This window comes from Cynocephalus volans, chromosome 17, assembly GCF_027409185.1.
Source record: "Cynocephalus volans isolate mCynVol1 chromosome 17, mCynVol1.pri, whole genome shotgun sequence".
Lineage (NCBI taxonomy): Eukaryota > Metazoa > Chordata > Mammalia > Dermoptera > Cynocephalidae > Cynocephalus > Cynocephalus volans.
In genome coordinates this window covers 39,729,120-39,742,831 of record NC_084476.1, presented here as the reverse complement: position 1 = coordinate 39,742,831, position 13,712 = coordinate 39,729,120, and the positions used below count along the sequence as shown (strand labels likewise).

Sequence of the window (13,712 nt, the reverse complement as noted above, 5' to 3'; positions counted from 1 at the left end):
TCAGGCTGGAACAGACCTAGCATGGAGAGTCAGGGCACCCAGGCCCTAGGAATGGGAGTGGTCCCTGACTGCATCCCCCTCCTCCACTCTGACAGCCTAAGCTGTCTAAGCGGACACAGGCGTCCACACACACGCACACACGGCTTCCCTCTGGACGGCCCCTCACGCACCCCAACCTCAAGACCCGCCCGCCAGTCCTCTAGGCTCAGGGGCAGCGGGTGTTCATGCTTGTCCGCCCACCCCGGAACCAGTCTCAGCTCGGTCAGGGCTGGGTCACACCACAGAAGCCCAAGGCGCACACTCGGAGCCCTAACTCGCCCCACACGGAGACACACTGTCACTCCCCGAACACATCCAGTCACCGCAAGCCCCGCCCCGCCCTAGGCCCCGCCCCCACTTCCCGTCCCGCCTAAGTCCGCAGGGTCCGGTCGGTGTCCTGCGGCTGCAGGCTGCATGAGACCGGTGCGACTCATGAAGGTGTTCGTCACGCGCAGGATCCCGCCCGAGGGCAGGGCCGCGCTCGCCCGGGCCGCAGAGTGAGTTTGGCGCCCCCGCTGCTCCGCGCGCCCGGGCCTAGGCCCAGGCGCGGGTCGGGCTGGGAGCGGGAAGGAGCTGCGGAGCCCCAGCACCGCTGTGCCGGGCACGCTGGCGTCTGCCCGTCCCGCGGGGTGACTCAGCGATCGCCAGGCGCGTTTTGGGGTGCGCCCGGAGCTGCGACAGAGCGGGCTGGGGCGGCCTTCACGGGCCCCAGTTGTTTGGGGGAAGGGCGGGGCTTGGACCTTGGCCGGACTTAACAACTGGGTCCGGCCGGACGGGCTTGGAGTTTGGGGGAGACTTAGAGAAAGTTCTGTGGACCCAGCTCTCTCCAGGGCCCTTGCAATGACGCTGGGACCTGCAGTTGCCCCCTGGCGCTGGGCGGGTAGGAGGAGACCAGGATAGGGTCACTGGCCTTCAAAGAGGTAAGATTGACCGTGACGCAAGATCCAGGCTGTTAAATCTTTACCTTCTGAGGTTTCCTGAAAGGCAGGTGGGGTCAGGGACCTGTGGCGGTCACTGGCCTGGCCCCCTTGGATGTTTGGTGGGAACCTTTGATGACTTTCTTTAAATTGAACCGTTTCTGAGGGCCAGCCCTTCCCGGTGTTTCATATACTTTTCATCCTCGCAACACCGTGAAGTCACAATTATAATTCCCATTTCTCATTAAAAACAAAAAACCGAGATCGGAGGGGTTAAGTACCTTGCCGAAAGCCACACAACTTCCACGTGGTGGAGCTGGGGTTTGTGCTCAGCCTATCTGACTGCAGTCTGACCACTGCCTTTTCCCAGGTTTGCACTTCCAGTGTCAGACGGGGAGAAGCTGGCACCCAGCCTCAGCAACCAGTTCTCTGGGAAAATGAGATTTGTTTTTTCACTTTGTTCAGTGCAACAAAACCTTTGCTGAGGACTTGCTTTGCACTAAGGGAGAGAAAGAGGAAAGCAGAAGCCACACTAATTAGAAGCAGGAGCTCATGCTGCTATAGCACTGTGCCAGGCTCAAGGACAGGTGTCCTGTGTCTGGGGCTCACAGTTGGCGAGGTGCTGCCACAGGGTGTTCTGGGAGATGCCAGCAGCCATCCCGTGGCTTGCACATACAGATGCTGTGTACATGTTGGCTGCACTGAATTAAATGGCAAGGACCAGGAGGTATAGCCGCACTAATGGGAAAAGTATCCCATTCCCACCAGCCACTTCTCCATATTGAATTACCTTGATCTTATGTTTCCTGGCAAAGTCCAAGTATGAGAGTTTTCTATTTCATGGACCCCAAGGACAGGAAGAGATGCAAATGGTTACTGAATCCAAGCCCCATTTGATGCAGGAAGCCCCCACCCCACTGGCCTTTCCTACAGTTGGCCACCTGCTAGGCCACCTGAGGCCCCTCTGTGTGAAGAAGCTATTCTTTATGTTGAGCTGAGAGCTGTCCCATGACTGTCCCCCTTTTATTTTAGGCTCTGCTCTTGGGCCCTCCGCCCTGTAGGCTTCCTCTGCTCTGTGACAGCCCTTTACCCTTCAGCCACTCTCTCAAGACAGTTCTGAGGCTGCCCATGCCTGACCCTGACTCTCCTCAGCCAGTTCCGGCAGCATGAGGCCAGAGCAAGCAGAAGGCAATGTTTCCCAGCTCTGAGAGGGGTGCTGGGGGCTCCCCACTTCTGAGTGGCCTTCCTTTCCCTCCAGCTGTGAGGTGGAGCAGTGGGATTCGGATGAGCCCATCCCCAGTGAGGAGCTGGAGCGAGGTTTGGCGGGGGCCCATGGCCTGCTGTGCCTCCTCTCTGACCGCGTGGACAAGAGGCTCCTGGATGCGGCAGGTGCGTGCACTGGGCAGGCCCTGTGGGGCACATCACCTCTGTGCTCTGGCTCCGTGGGCAGATCTGCAGTGCTTTCTCTGGGTTCTGAGGGCATTCCCAGCCACACTAGGCCAGAGAGAGCAGCTGTTTGCAGCTCCACCTGGCGCACCAATTCCCCTCCCTGCTGTGCATCCCTGGGAGTGGCCTAGGAGGGTAAAGACTCCTAGGAGAGGTGTACGGGAGAGTACCCTAGCCCCTGAGTCCTCCTCCAGCCCTGCCACAGCCCAGCTTTGTGACCCCGAGCAAGGCCCTGCCCCTACTGCATCTGTGTAGAGCATGAGGTGGGACCCGGCTCAGTGCCACCCACTAGCAGGCATCCAGGATGTGTTTCCCGTTCCCAGCCATGGGTCTCAGTCCTGGGGCGGGTAAACATCACCTTGTGAGTTTGTTGTCGTGACAATTTTGAGGACAGTTCAAACTCAGAGGCTGCTGGATGGGGAGGGACCCTTGTGGGTTAGTACCAAGCCAACTCTTGCCCTGACCTTGGCCCAGAAGCTTTCTGCCGTCCTGCTCAGAAGAGAGGGTGTGAGACGGTCATGCCTCAGGCGCCTTCTTGGCACTCTTGGAGGTGTCCATTGGGGACGCTCAATGGGTGGACAGTCCCATGATCTCAGAGGCCTGAGGCGAACCTTGGCTCTGCTCATGACTGGCCAGTCCACTTTGCCTCCCTGAGCCACAGTGTCTGTACCTGTCAGAGAGTTGTTGGGTGTTTTAACTAAGGAACAGAGACGTCAGCCTTTTCTCTTATTCTAAGAAAATAATAATAAGCAGGTGTCTTGTCCCCACGTTAGTTCCTGGTGTGATGGCTTTGAATTCCACAAGGAAAGAGATGAACGATGCCTTTTCTGTACAATAGGAGCCAGTCTCAAAGTCATCAGCACACTGTCCGTGGGCGTGGACCACTTGGCTTTGGATGAAATAAAGAAGCGGTAAATGCAGCTTGGGCTTCGGAAGGGGTCCTGGGGTGGGGGTGGCTACCAGAGAGGGGGGAAGAGCTGTTTGCTTTCACTTACTGTCCCTCAACCATTCAGTGAAAATGTGAGATAGCTGATAAACCTGTCCACATGTGCACAGGGCAGTTAGAATAAACCTGACAGGTCAGAAACAGTGTGTGAGCTCTCTCTAGGTATTACTCTTTCACGTTCATTATCTGTTTTGTTTTGTTTTTTTTTGTCTTTTTTGTGACCGGCCGCACCGCGCTCAGCCATTGAGCGCACCGGCTATCCCTATATAGGATCCGAACCTGCGGCGGGAGCGCTGCTGCGTTCCTGCGCTCCCAGTGCCGCACTCTCCCGAGTGCGCCATGGGGTCGGCCCTTATTATCTGTTTTGATCTCTACTACAACCCCATGAAGTAGAAAAGGCAAGTATTATTATTTCCTGTTCAGATGAGGAAACTCAGAAAAGTTAAGTAGTTACTTGCCCAGACCTTGAACCCTGGTCTTCCATCTTCATATCCTTCTCAAAGTGGGCAATAATTGAAATAGGAATGGGTACTGACCATTCCTGAGTCCATTTCTGAGCTTCCTGGCAGGCAGAGCAAAAAGGGAGCAAAGTAATATCATGGAAATCTCCCAGCAGTAAACATTGGTGAAGGTGCTTGAGGCTGATGTTACCACTTGATGTTTGATTCGTAGTGGGATCCGAGTGGGCCACACTCCAGATGTCCTGACAGACACCACCGCCGAGCTTGCTGTCTCTCTGCTACTCACTACCTGCCGCCGGTTGCCCGAGGCCATCGAGGAAGTGAAGAAGTGAGTGAACGCCTGGCGGGAAAGACAACTCTGCTCAGCAGCTGGTTCCTGAGCACCAGTGTCAGCCTGGCCCAGATGTGGTCTCTGTCCCTGGGTGTGCCTTATCTAGCAAGGGGGGACCGATTCAGCTAGAACAATGAAAGCATAAGGAAAAGTAACAGTAACAGGACACAAAGGGAAATCAGGAGGGAAGAGGAAAAGGGAGGGACAAATAAATTCTGCTGATTGATGAGGGAGCAGGGGAGGAGTGTGGATCAGGGAGGGCTTCCTGGAAGAAGCAGCAGGTAGGTGTCCTTTTGAGCACTGAGTTCACTGTCCCTTATCTGTGGTGCTAAAATCCAAAGAGCTCTGAGAACTGAAAATTGTTTCATAGATCTTTTGGGAGCAAAACCTGACCATACTAACACGATGCTATTTATGGTTTCTATTTCTCCCACTCAGTGTGAATATTCGTATGTTTTGCTGCGGGTATACCACTGTGTTTGAAACAGGGTACCTCCCCAGACAGTGCTGGGGGTGATAAGTAGAATACACCATATGCACCGTACTTCCTTTCTAAAAACCAAACAATTTGAAGTCTGGCCTGAGGCTTTCAGATCAGGGCTTTTGGTCTCTGTATCAGGAGTTGGAGAAGGCATTCTGGTGCCTGGACTGGTGTGAGCAAAGGTGGGAGGTGTGCCAACGCAGCCTTGAGAGCCTGGCCCCTGGCATGGGGTGGGCACAGACTGGACAGTGTAGAATGTCCTGCTCATCGTCCTGTTCAGGGAGCCAGCACCTTCATTGAAGGTGGCTCAAGACAGGCTCCATTCTCTTGTCCACCCAGGACAACTGGCAGTGGGCCTGGTGGCTCTACTTTTTGTTGCTTCCCTGGAGTGCTGAGAGAACTTGTTTTGGAAATTCAAATCCTGAGTTCCCACCTCTCCTCTGGCTGTGTGACCTCAGGCAGGTCACCCTTTCTGGTCTCAGTTTCCCCATCTGCAGAATGGGATAGAGCCTTTAAGGCCCCTTCCAGACCTCGATTCCTGTGTCCCTGATGGCTTTAAAGGAGGAGTCACTCCTGCTGCTTATCTGCAGTGCTGAGTGACTGTGGGTATAACTCATCCCACCCTCTGTCCTTTGGCCTGGAGGGCAGTTTTAGACCTTGGACCACAGCCAGGGGTGCTGGGTCTGCAAGTTCCCGGTGGGCCCTCATCTTTGGCCTCTCACCCGCCCCCTCCCTCCCCACAGTGGCGGCTGGACCTCATGGAAGCCCCTGTGGATGTGTGGCTACGGACTCACGCAGAGCACTGTTGGCATCATCGGGCTGGGACGCATAGGTGAGGCTCCCACCTGCCCGCTTGCCCCACCCCAGGTTCTCAGGCTGTATTTGAGTCCCTAGTGTTACGTGTCTGAATGCTGAAAATCCTTTGGAAAGGGTTGCCTTGACCACATGCTATCAGGGCACTTTGCATGCAGTAGGGATCTCTAATGAGAAGATTCAGCTTCATAAAACACAGGCAAATGAATAAATAAAATTAGGAGTTCTTAAGAACTTACTAGGTGATAGAAGCAAGTTGTTAAGAGCCAGGATTCTTTATGATTACAGCTCCATAAAGACCAGAAGGCCACAAGTGCTGGATCTTTTGCAGTGGCTTACTGTGGGAGAGCCCATACCCCCCGGCCTGTGTTTCATTTGACCTGTGAAGCGTTAACTCAGGGACTACAGGACTCAGTGGGCAGAGTTTACCCGCAATTCAGCTGTTTTTCTTCCAGTGGGCCCTATTTGGAGAAGTCTGGCAGAAAGGCTTAGGCTCAGCCAAGCATCTGTCACTGGTTCTCTGTCTCGCTGTCTGGTGTAGGGGGAGAGTGAGGGTAGAGTGAATAACTGTCCGGCCAGCTAGCAGCCCCGCCTTTCAGAGGAGAGTTGTTTGGAGGAACCCCCAACAGTTTTGGGGTATGTTCTGCGTCTGAACATCAGCTGCCCAAGCCGGTCTCAGCAGCAGCATACATAAAAAGGTATTGTAGGTTTGGGGTGAGTTGGCAGTTTGGTAATGCCATCAAAAAGTCAAATGAGGTCTGGGACTGAATGAAGAGAAGCAAGGGGTCCAGAAGGAGGGAGGGGACTGCTTGCCCAGGCATCTGGGATGCCAGGCCCAGTTTTATTTTTATTTTTAATTTTTTTTAAAAGATGACCGGTAAGGGGATCTCAACCCTTGGCTTGGTGTTGTCAGCACCACGCTCAGCCAGTGAGCCAACCGGCCATCCCTATATAGGATCCGAACCCGTGGCCTTGGTGTTATCAGCACCGCACTCTCCCAAGTGAGCCACAGGCTGGCCCTCAGGCCCAGTTTTCTGAGGTTAGCAAATGGCCCTCGAGTTGGCTGGGGTGATGTGAGGACAGCACAAACAAGTAACAGCCACATAGGAGCTGTGGTGTGGCCTCCAGATCCCTGCGGGCAGTGTGGGCCGGCTGGGGCTGGTTACACCTTGGCAGCCTCCCCACCTCATTCCCACCCCCAGCCCCAGCTTGAGATAAGACATGACCAGTTAACATTGGGACTGTGCTGATGAATGGATCTGACCCGCAAGGGCCCCTTGTCCGTGGAGCTGCTGCGTGCTGCCCCTGCCCTCCAAGAGCTTGGGAACAAGCCACAGGCTCTGACTCCTTGCCTCTAGGCCAGGCCATTGCTCGACGTCTGAAGCCATTCGGTGTCCAGAGATTTCTATACACAGGCCGCCAGCCTAGGCCTCAGGAAGCAGCGGAATTCCAGGCAGAGTTCGGTAAGTAAAACCTTGATTTCCATAGGAGCTCTATCTGTGCTCAGCTGGATGTTCCATTTTCTTTAATGGTGGCATTTTCAGGCAGAATGCAGGTGTTCGTTGTGTCCAGGGGCAGCTGTGTCCCTTATGTGTTATCTAATCTACCTTCCCTGGACACTGGCCCACTCAGGTCGCACAGAGACTTACCCAGTTCAGGCAGTGCATTCTCTCAGTGCCAGGAGAGCACTCCAGGCCTCCTGTCTTTCAGAGTCCCTTGTCACCAAGTGTGGCCAGAGCAGCTGGAATGGTGGTGGATGTGAGGAAGAACTAAGCATTTTCATGCACAGTTTCCTTAATAAACTGGCGAGCACTACCCCCAGTGTTTGTGTGTGCCCCTTAGTGCAGGTGAATCCAAACCCCTGGCAGGGCACCCAGCTTGGTGAGTGGAGGGCAGGCTGGCTCTCAACCATTCCTCACTATGTTGGCACATTGGGTCCTGAAGTTGGTGAAAGTCAGAGTGGCCCAGATCCCACTGTGCGACCTTGAACAAGCTCCTGCCCCTCTGGCCTCGATTTCTCCATCTGTTAGACCAAGGGACTGGATGAATGATAACACCAGCATGCCACAAATGGCTCTTTGTACAGTCATCAGAGTTATCCAGGTAGAGACTAGGCCTTCAGGAAGCATCTTGGGAGTTTCTATTATGGGAGGAGAGAGGCAGCATCTGGTCTCCTACCATCTTGCTGTCCCTAACCTGGGACTCAGAGTCTGACGGAGCCCTGTCCTCCCCTAGTGTCTGTCCCTCAGCTGGCTGCTGAGTCTGATTTCATCATCGTGGTCTGCTCCTTAACACCTGCAACCAAGGGACTCTGCAACAAGGACTTCTTTGAGAAGATGAAGAAAACAGCTGTGTTTGTCAACGTCAGCAGGTATCCTGGGGCCACTCAACATCCCTGAGTCACCCAGCAAGCCTGGAGAGGGGCTGTCCCACTGCTGCAGTCTGTGGTTTTTCTTCCCTTTGGGTTATTGGTGAGACTTCAGTCTGAGCTTGCTGGTCTCCATAAACCAACCAACCAACTCAGAAATACAGTAAAGGTCACGAGAGAGGCTGGGTTAGGAAGAGGAACAAACAAGACAGTACCCCCAGTCTTCCTCAAGGCCTGGCACACAGTAGTGTAGGTTAGGGAATGAAGGTATGGTGGGCAGCGAGGTACCAGGGAACCTCAGCAGGCCCACTCCTCTGCCACAAAGGGTTGGACTTAATCATCTGAATGGTCAGAGGCCGACCTTCCGTGCTGCTGAGCCTGGGGTCTGTCTGACCATGAGTTCAGTGATAGTTTGAACCTTCATGCTCCTGGGAAGACAGACCCTAAAACCCAAGTTGTCTTGGCTCCTCCAAATGTCCCCAGCAGTGCCTTCAGGCTACTGTGCATGTATGGGGGCCAGACCTTTCTTCTCTGCCACTCCAACCCCTTCCTAGCTAGCACCCTATAAGCCTGTTTAAATCAGTTGGGAAGAAGGGATTGAATGAGGTCACCCTGAGGGCTGTACCCAGGACTATACAGGGTGTGTTAATTGTTATTGCACAAGTATTATGTAGTGCACAGTATGAAGTCTCTAGAAAATCCGTTCTTTACTTCAGCGGCTGCTCACTTTGCTGGATATAGTTAGCTGTGTACTCATTTCTCTGCCCTTGTTTAGGCAGGTGCCTGATGGCATGTGGTGTCCTCAGCAGGTGTTCTGGGAGGCCCAACACAAGTGCAGACTTCTGGGCCCTGTTCATGCACTAGTGCATGTAAATAAGCTTTAAGCCTACCAACATTCCTGGGAGTTAGGTGCCATTCTGCCCACCTTACAGAGGAGAAGCCTGAGGCATAGAGAATTTGAGACAGTTGACCAAGGTCACACAGTTAGAAAGTGGCAGGGCTTGGGTTCTGTGAATATAAGACCTGTATTCCTATATAGACTTACTGTAAGTGTAAGACTTGTTGCTGTAAAAGTCAGTGCCATGTGCCAGGTCAGAGGAAAAATTCATTCGTTCTGTGGGTCCCTCTGCCCTAAAGGTGGCCTGGGTGGTGGAGGGAGCTTCAGGGCACCTATACCACCACTGTCATTCCCAGGGGAGACGTCGTAAACCAGGATGACCTGTACCAGGCCTTGGCCAGTGGTCAAATTGCAGCTGCTGGACTGGATGTGACAACCCCAGAACCACTGCCCACAAACCACCCTCTCCTGACGCTGAAGAACTGTGGTAAGAACTGTGCTTTTCTAGTGTGAACTCACCGCTGCCCTGTAGGAGCCTGCTCTTTAGAGGTGGTCCTGAGCTGCTGGGTGCGAAGCTAGCAAGAGCAGTGCTGGACACAAAGGGACACAGACAGGGACCATAGCATTTATGCTATTAGTGACACTGGTACATAAAAACAGGAGAGGTCTCCTGAACATGCTCAACTGGGTCTTTAGCCCTAAAGAGATGAATGTAGGGATGAATGGGTTTGTTTAAAGAAAAAAACAAAAAAAAAATGAGTGGGCTAAGTATCTTACACCCATAGCTACTCTACATTGCTATTAGCAGTTTCAGCATGAGAATTAAAAGAGTAATTACAACAGCAATATTTACAACTTGTGCCAGTTATGAAGCTGTTTCTCAGCAACAAAGGCCCCTTCCTTCTCTATTCTGCTTTGTAGCGCTGGGGCTGGGCCTCTGCACACCCATTTCTGCTGTGCCAGCTGGCCCTGCTTGGCCCCATCCGTGTGGGACACTGGAGGACTTGCTCCGTCCTGTCTTCCTGTCTCCTGTGTGGGAGTGGCACACAGCGACACTTCCTCGCCTAGCAGGGAGTGGCACACAGCGACACTTCCTCGCCTAGCAGCGGCAGCTCCCAGCTCCTTCCTGTAGAGGCTGGAGCAGCCAGTTTGCAGTTTTTCCAGCACTAAGTTAATTAGCTCCACTGGGCCCCCTTCAGACACCAGCAACAGTCCATCATGCCCCCGCCACTGAGGTCTCAGATTCAGCTCCAAAGAGGCCCCACCCTTTCCCTTTGTCCCCCTAACCGTCGGGGTGGGTGGTAGATGCTTCCAGCAATTGCTACCTCTGTGATACCTTAGTGCAATGGTTCTCATACTTTTATGTTCAACAGAGTCACCTGGGGGGACTAATCAAGCACAGGTTGCTAGGCTCCGCCCTCAGGGTATCTGCTTCTGTAGGTCTGGGGTGGGGCCTGAGACTGTGAGCCTCTAACAAGCCCCCAGGTGACGATCATGCTGCTGTCCTGGAGCCACACTTGGAGAACCACTGCCTTAATGGTTTTTTTTTGCCTTCTGTTACTTAACAACTTTATACCTAGTTAATAATTCTTTATATTAAGTTATCTGTGTTCAGGTAGCTGGTGTGGTTTCTGCCTCCAGACTAACTGGGAGTGGTCAGTCCCTGTCCTTTATTCACATTGTGGAATGGAAACCAAAACAGAAGGCCCTTCGCTGCCTTCCCCAGTGAATGTTCTCATTATTGCAGCCCTTGGAAATGCTCCCAGTTCCGACCCCGAACCCAGCCCACCCCCCTCTTTAACCTTTGGCCTCCCGGAGCTGGGGGAACATTGGCTGTGATGTCAGGGCTGCTGACCACAGCTGGGAAAACTGCCCCCATTCTGCCAAAGCCTGGGAGTTCAGCTCAGGGATCCTGCTTTGAAAAGCAGTTCTTTGGAGACGAGCGACCTCATTTGTTCTGCAGTGGGGCCAGAGGCAGCTGTGCTGCCCAGCATTTCATCTGAAGTTATTTCTGTAGATCAGAGGCCCTGTGGCATCACCTTCTGGGACGCGGGGTTGGGTAGTCAGTGCTAAGCTCCTAAACTAAATTGGCATCTAGTTTTATCATCTATTAACTTAAGGGCTGGGTCTAGATAGGCTCCAAGACTCCATGTAGCCCCGACATTAGGATATAAATTTCTCATCACACTTGTGTCTGGGTTGCAGTAGCCTGAGTCCCTTTATTACTCTGAACCTTAGCCCCGGTGGAGTGATTAGTGACAGTAGCAGGGAAGGAAAATCAAGGAATATTGAGTCAAGTTCTCTTTATTCTTCTTACTGTCAAATCCAAGCCATGAAAAGAGCCCAGTTTAAGGCTCTTGAACCACTCATTTCCCTCTCTTCCTCTCCTTTTCAGTGATACTGCCCCACATTGGCAGTGCCACCTTCAGAACTCGCAACACCATGTCCTTGCTGGCAGCTGACAACTTGCTGGCTGGCCTGAGAGGGGAGCCAATGCCCAGTGAACTCAAGCTGTAGCCAGACAGGAGACACCAAGGGCTGAGGCAGTCGGTGCCCTGGGATTCTGTCAGACGTGCCCAGGCTTGATGTGGACCCACAGGCAGGAGCCAAGGAAAAGTCTGATCTGTACTGACTCTGCGAAGGAAGACTGGTGTTGATGGGTGTGACTGCCACGTTTGTGGTTGGACACATCTGAGCCAAAAGGGTGTAATTCTATTATTAAACAATTCTTTAAGAGACTGTCTTGGTCTGTAACTGGGGCAGGGTAACAAAAAAAGCTTCTGCTTACCTTTTCTAAATCAGGACATCTACTGATCTGCCTGGCTCTGCTTCCCACCCCAGCCCTCACCCGAGTATTTTAATTGTTAGAACCTGTCCAAACTACTTTACCCCTTCTGCTCTTCTCTGCCCAAATTCCTTCACTTGTCCCTCACTGAGGACGTGACAAGCAGAGTCTTGTTGTGACCACGGCACCTGATTCTGATACGTGGACCATGAGGAAAATCAAAGAGCACAGACAGCAAAGGAGAGATAACTGGAGGTAATTGGAAGAAACTGAAGAATTAGGTAAGGTCACAACACTTATTCTTTTGGTCAAGAGTAAGTGGAGGTAGGTGAGTTTCTTAATTTTAAAATTAGCTTCAGCATAAACACACATTACACCCTTTGCCCAAATCGTCCTTTATCGCTCCCACCCCCTAGGTGGATGCTCTTTTTAATCACCACCTCACTCACTGCTGCCCAAGGCCAGCCTGCAGCAGTGCCATTGCCGAAGCTCTGCTTTGTGCCAAAGGAATCAGCTTCCAGCTCTTCGTCACAGCCAAGCCAAACTGGCAAATGGAGTTTTCAGCTTGGGAGGTGGGTACACAGAGCAGCACGAGGCTAAGTAGACCTTTTAAGAGTAACTGGATAGACTGAGAACAAAACCTCACACATGCCCACAGCTCAAAAACAGGGTGCAGGGAAGGCAGAAGGGAATAATTTGAGGGGAACGACTGATAATTGTCATTGACATTATTTTTTAGGAGGCTTGGTTTTTTAAAAAGTATTAGTCAAAGCAGGGTTGGCAGAGAAAGAAATACTACTTCCCTTTTTGTTTCAACCTTAATAACCTAAGCAAATAAAAAGAACACATTTAGAGTCATGAATATGACAAAGTTTTTATTTCAAAACCTCAAATTTTGACCAGCATAGCACCACTGACATGGGTGCCCTGATAGAACTTTATGATGTGATCACCAGAAAAGATTCTACATGATCATGCCAGGCTATGATTAAGGCTAACCAATCAAAATTCAGGTACCCAATACCAGTTATAATCCAGGTAGAAACTACAGATCATGGGACCCTGGGACTGGTTTTCCAAGGATCCTTGGAATTATTTTTTAAGTGCTACAGCATGTACAAGGACACTGGCCCACAAGCTTGCTTCTCACACGTAGAAACTGATCGACTAAGAGGTAGATGAGAGATTCCAGGATCCATCTAACAGTGGAGAGGCCCCAAAAGCAAAGGCCACATGCACCCAAGCAGAGGTGAGGGCGTGAGCTCCTGGCACCACTGCCTCAAGATGGAGGGGAGGGAGGGCTGCCACTGCTCTGCTTATGTCACTGGCTCCTCACCCTGGGCCCAGAACAAGGGCCTCTCTGGTTCTCCACGCTGACCAACCTGACTCCCAAGGTTGATCTCACAAGACTGGTCCTTCCACCATGTAGAGGGTGGATGTAGAGGCTGTTCACATTGCGTCAGACCATGATTGCTAATGAACCACAAGCCAAACTAAGTTTCATAGGTGACCCCATATCCTTCAACAGTCTGTTTCTGACAGCTGCTGAAAAGGAGAGGAATCAGGTTTCCCTTTGAGCTTTAGTTCATAGGGCATGCCAAGCCCCTCTATGAACATGACAGATTTATCCAAAATGTGTAACTGCACACACTAGGTTAAGAGAAAACACACTCATTTTTGTTTTAGGCTACACATAAATACTTAGCTTTCTAAACACAAGAACTGAATAATTCCTCTGAATTATGCCCAATGGTTTGGTATTTCTAAAAAAAGTTGTATACAAAAATAAAATGAACTCATGTTTATGCATGAATTAAACTGACTTCATGAGTTCTACAGAGATGCATTAACGTGTGCTGTTCCCCTGGATGCATATGAGCCAGGGCTCAGCCTAACAGGTGTCACCAACAGCCTTGATGGCACAGTGTCAGAGGACAGCAAAGTGTGTACTATGTGAGGCAGTGGGGCCCAGAGAGGCCCGGGGCAGTGACCCAAATTCCTCTCCAACAGTCTTGGATGCGACTTAGTGACTTCTATGTTATGGGCTGCCTAACTTTCTTATGGAGCCTGGAAAATATCCATGAACACTACTATGGATTTCAAACAATTTTAAACATTCAGCATTGGGTTAGGGAAGCAACAATAGTAAGAGTTTAGGGTCTATACTTTAAAAGTATAAACAGTAATAAAACCCATGGAGGAGGGGGAATGGCAATACTTTTGGTTCTTTTGTAACTGAGAACAGTAATCTAGGCCTGGGAGAGATGCCATAAGAAAACAAAGCAGA

At 51.7% G+C, this 13,712-nt stretch overlaps 1 protein-coding gene across 1 annotated transcript; it reads left to right on the top strand.

Annotated features, from left to right (window-relative positions):
• The first annotated feature begins 402 nt into the window (after positions 1-402).
• On the top strand, positions 403-11,376 carry GRHPR (glyoxylate and hydroxypyruvate reductase). Its single transcript, XM_063082378.1, has 9 exons — positions 403-536; positions 2,215-2,345; positions 3,241-3,313; positions 4,021-4,137; positions 5,365-5,453; positions 6,793-6,897; positions 7,670-7,805; positions 8,997-9,127; positions 11,036-11,376. The coding sequence occupies exons 1-9, from the start codon at positions 454-456 to the stop codon at positions 11,155-11,157; spliced, it is 987 nt and encodes a 328-aa protein (XP_062938448.1). The 5' UTR covers positions 403-453; the 3' UTR covers positions 11,158-11,376.
• The last annotated feature ends 2,336 nt before the right edge of the window (positions 11,377-13,712 follow it).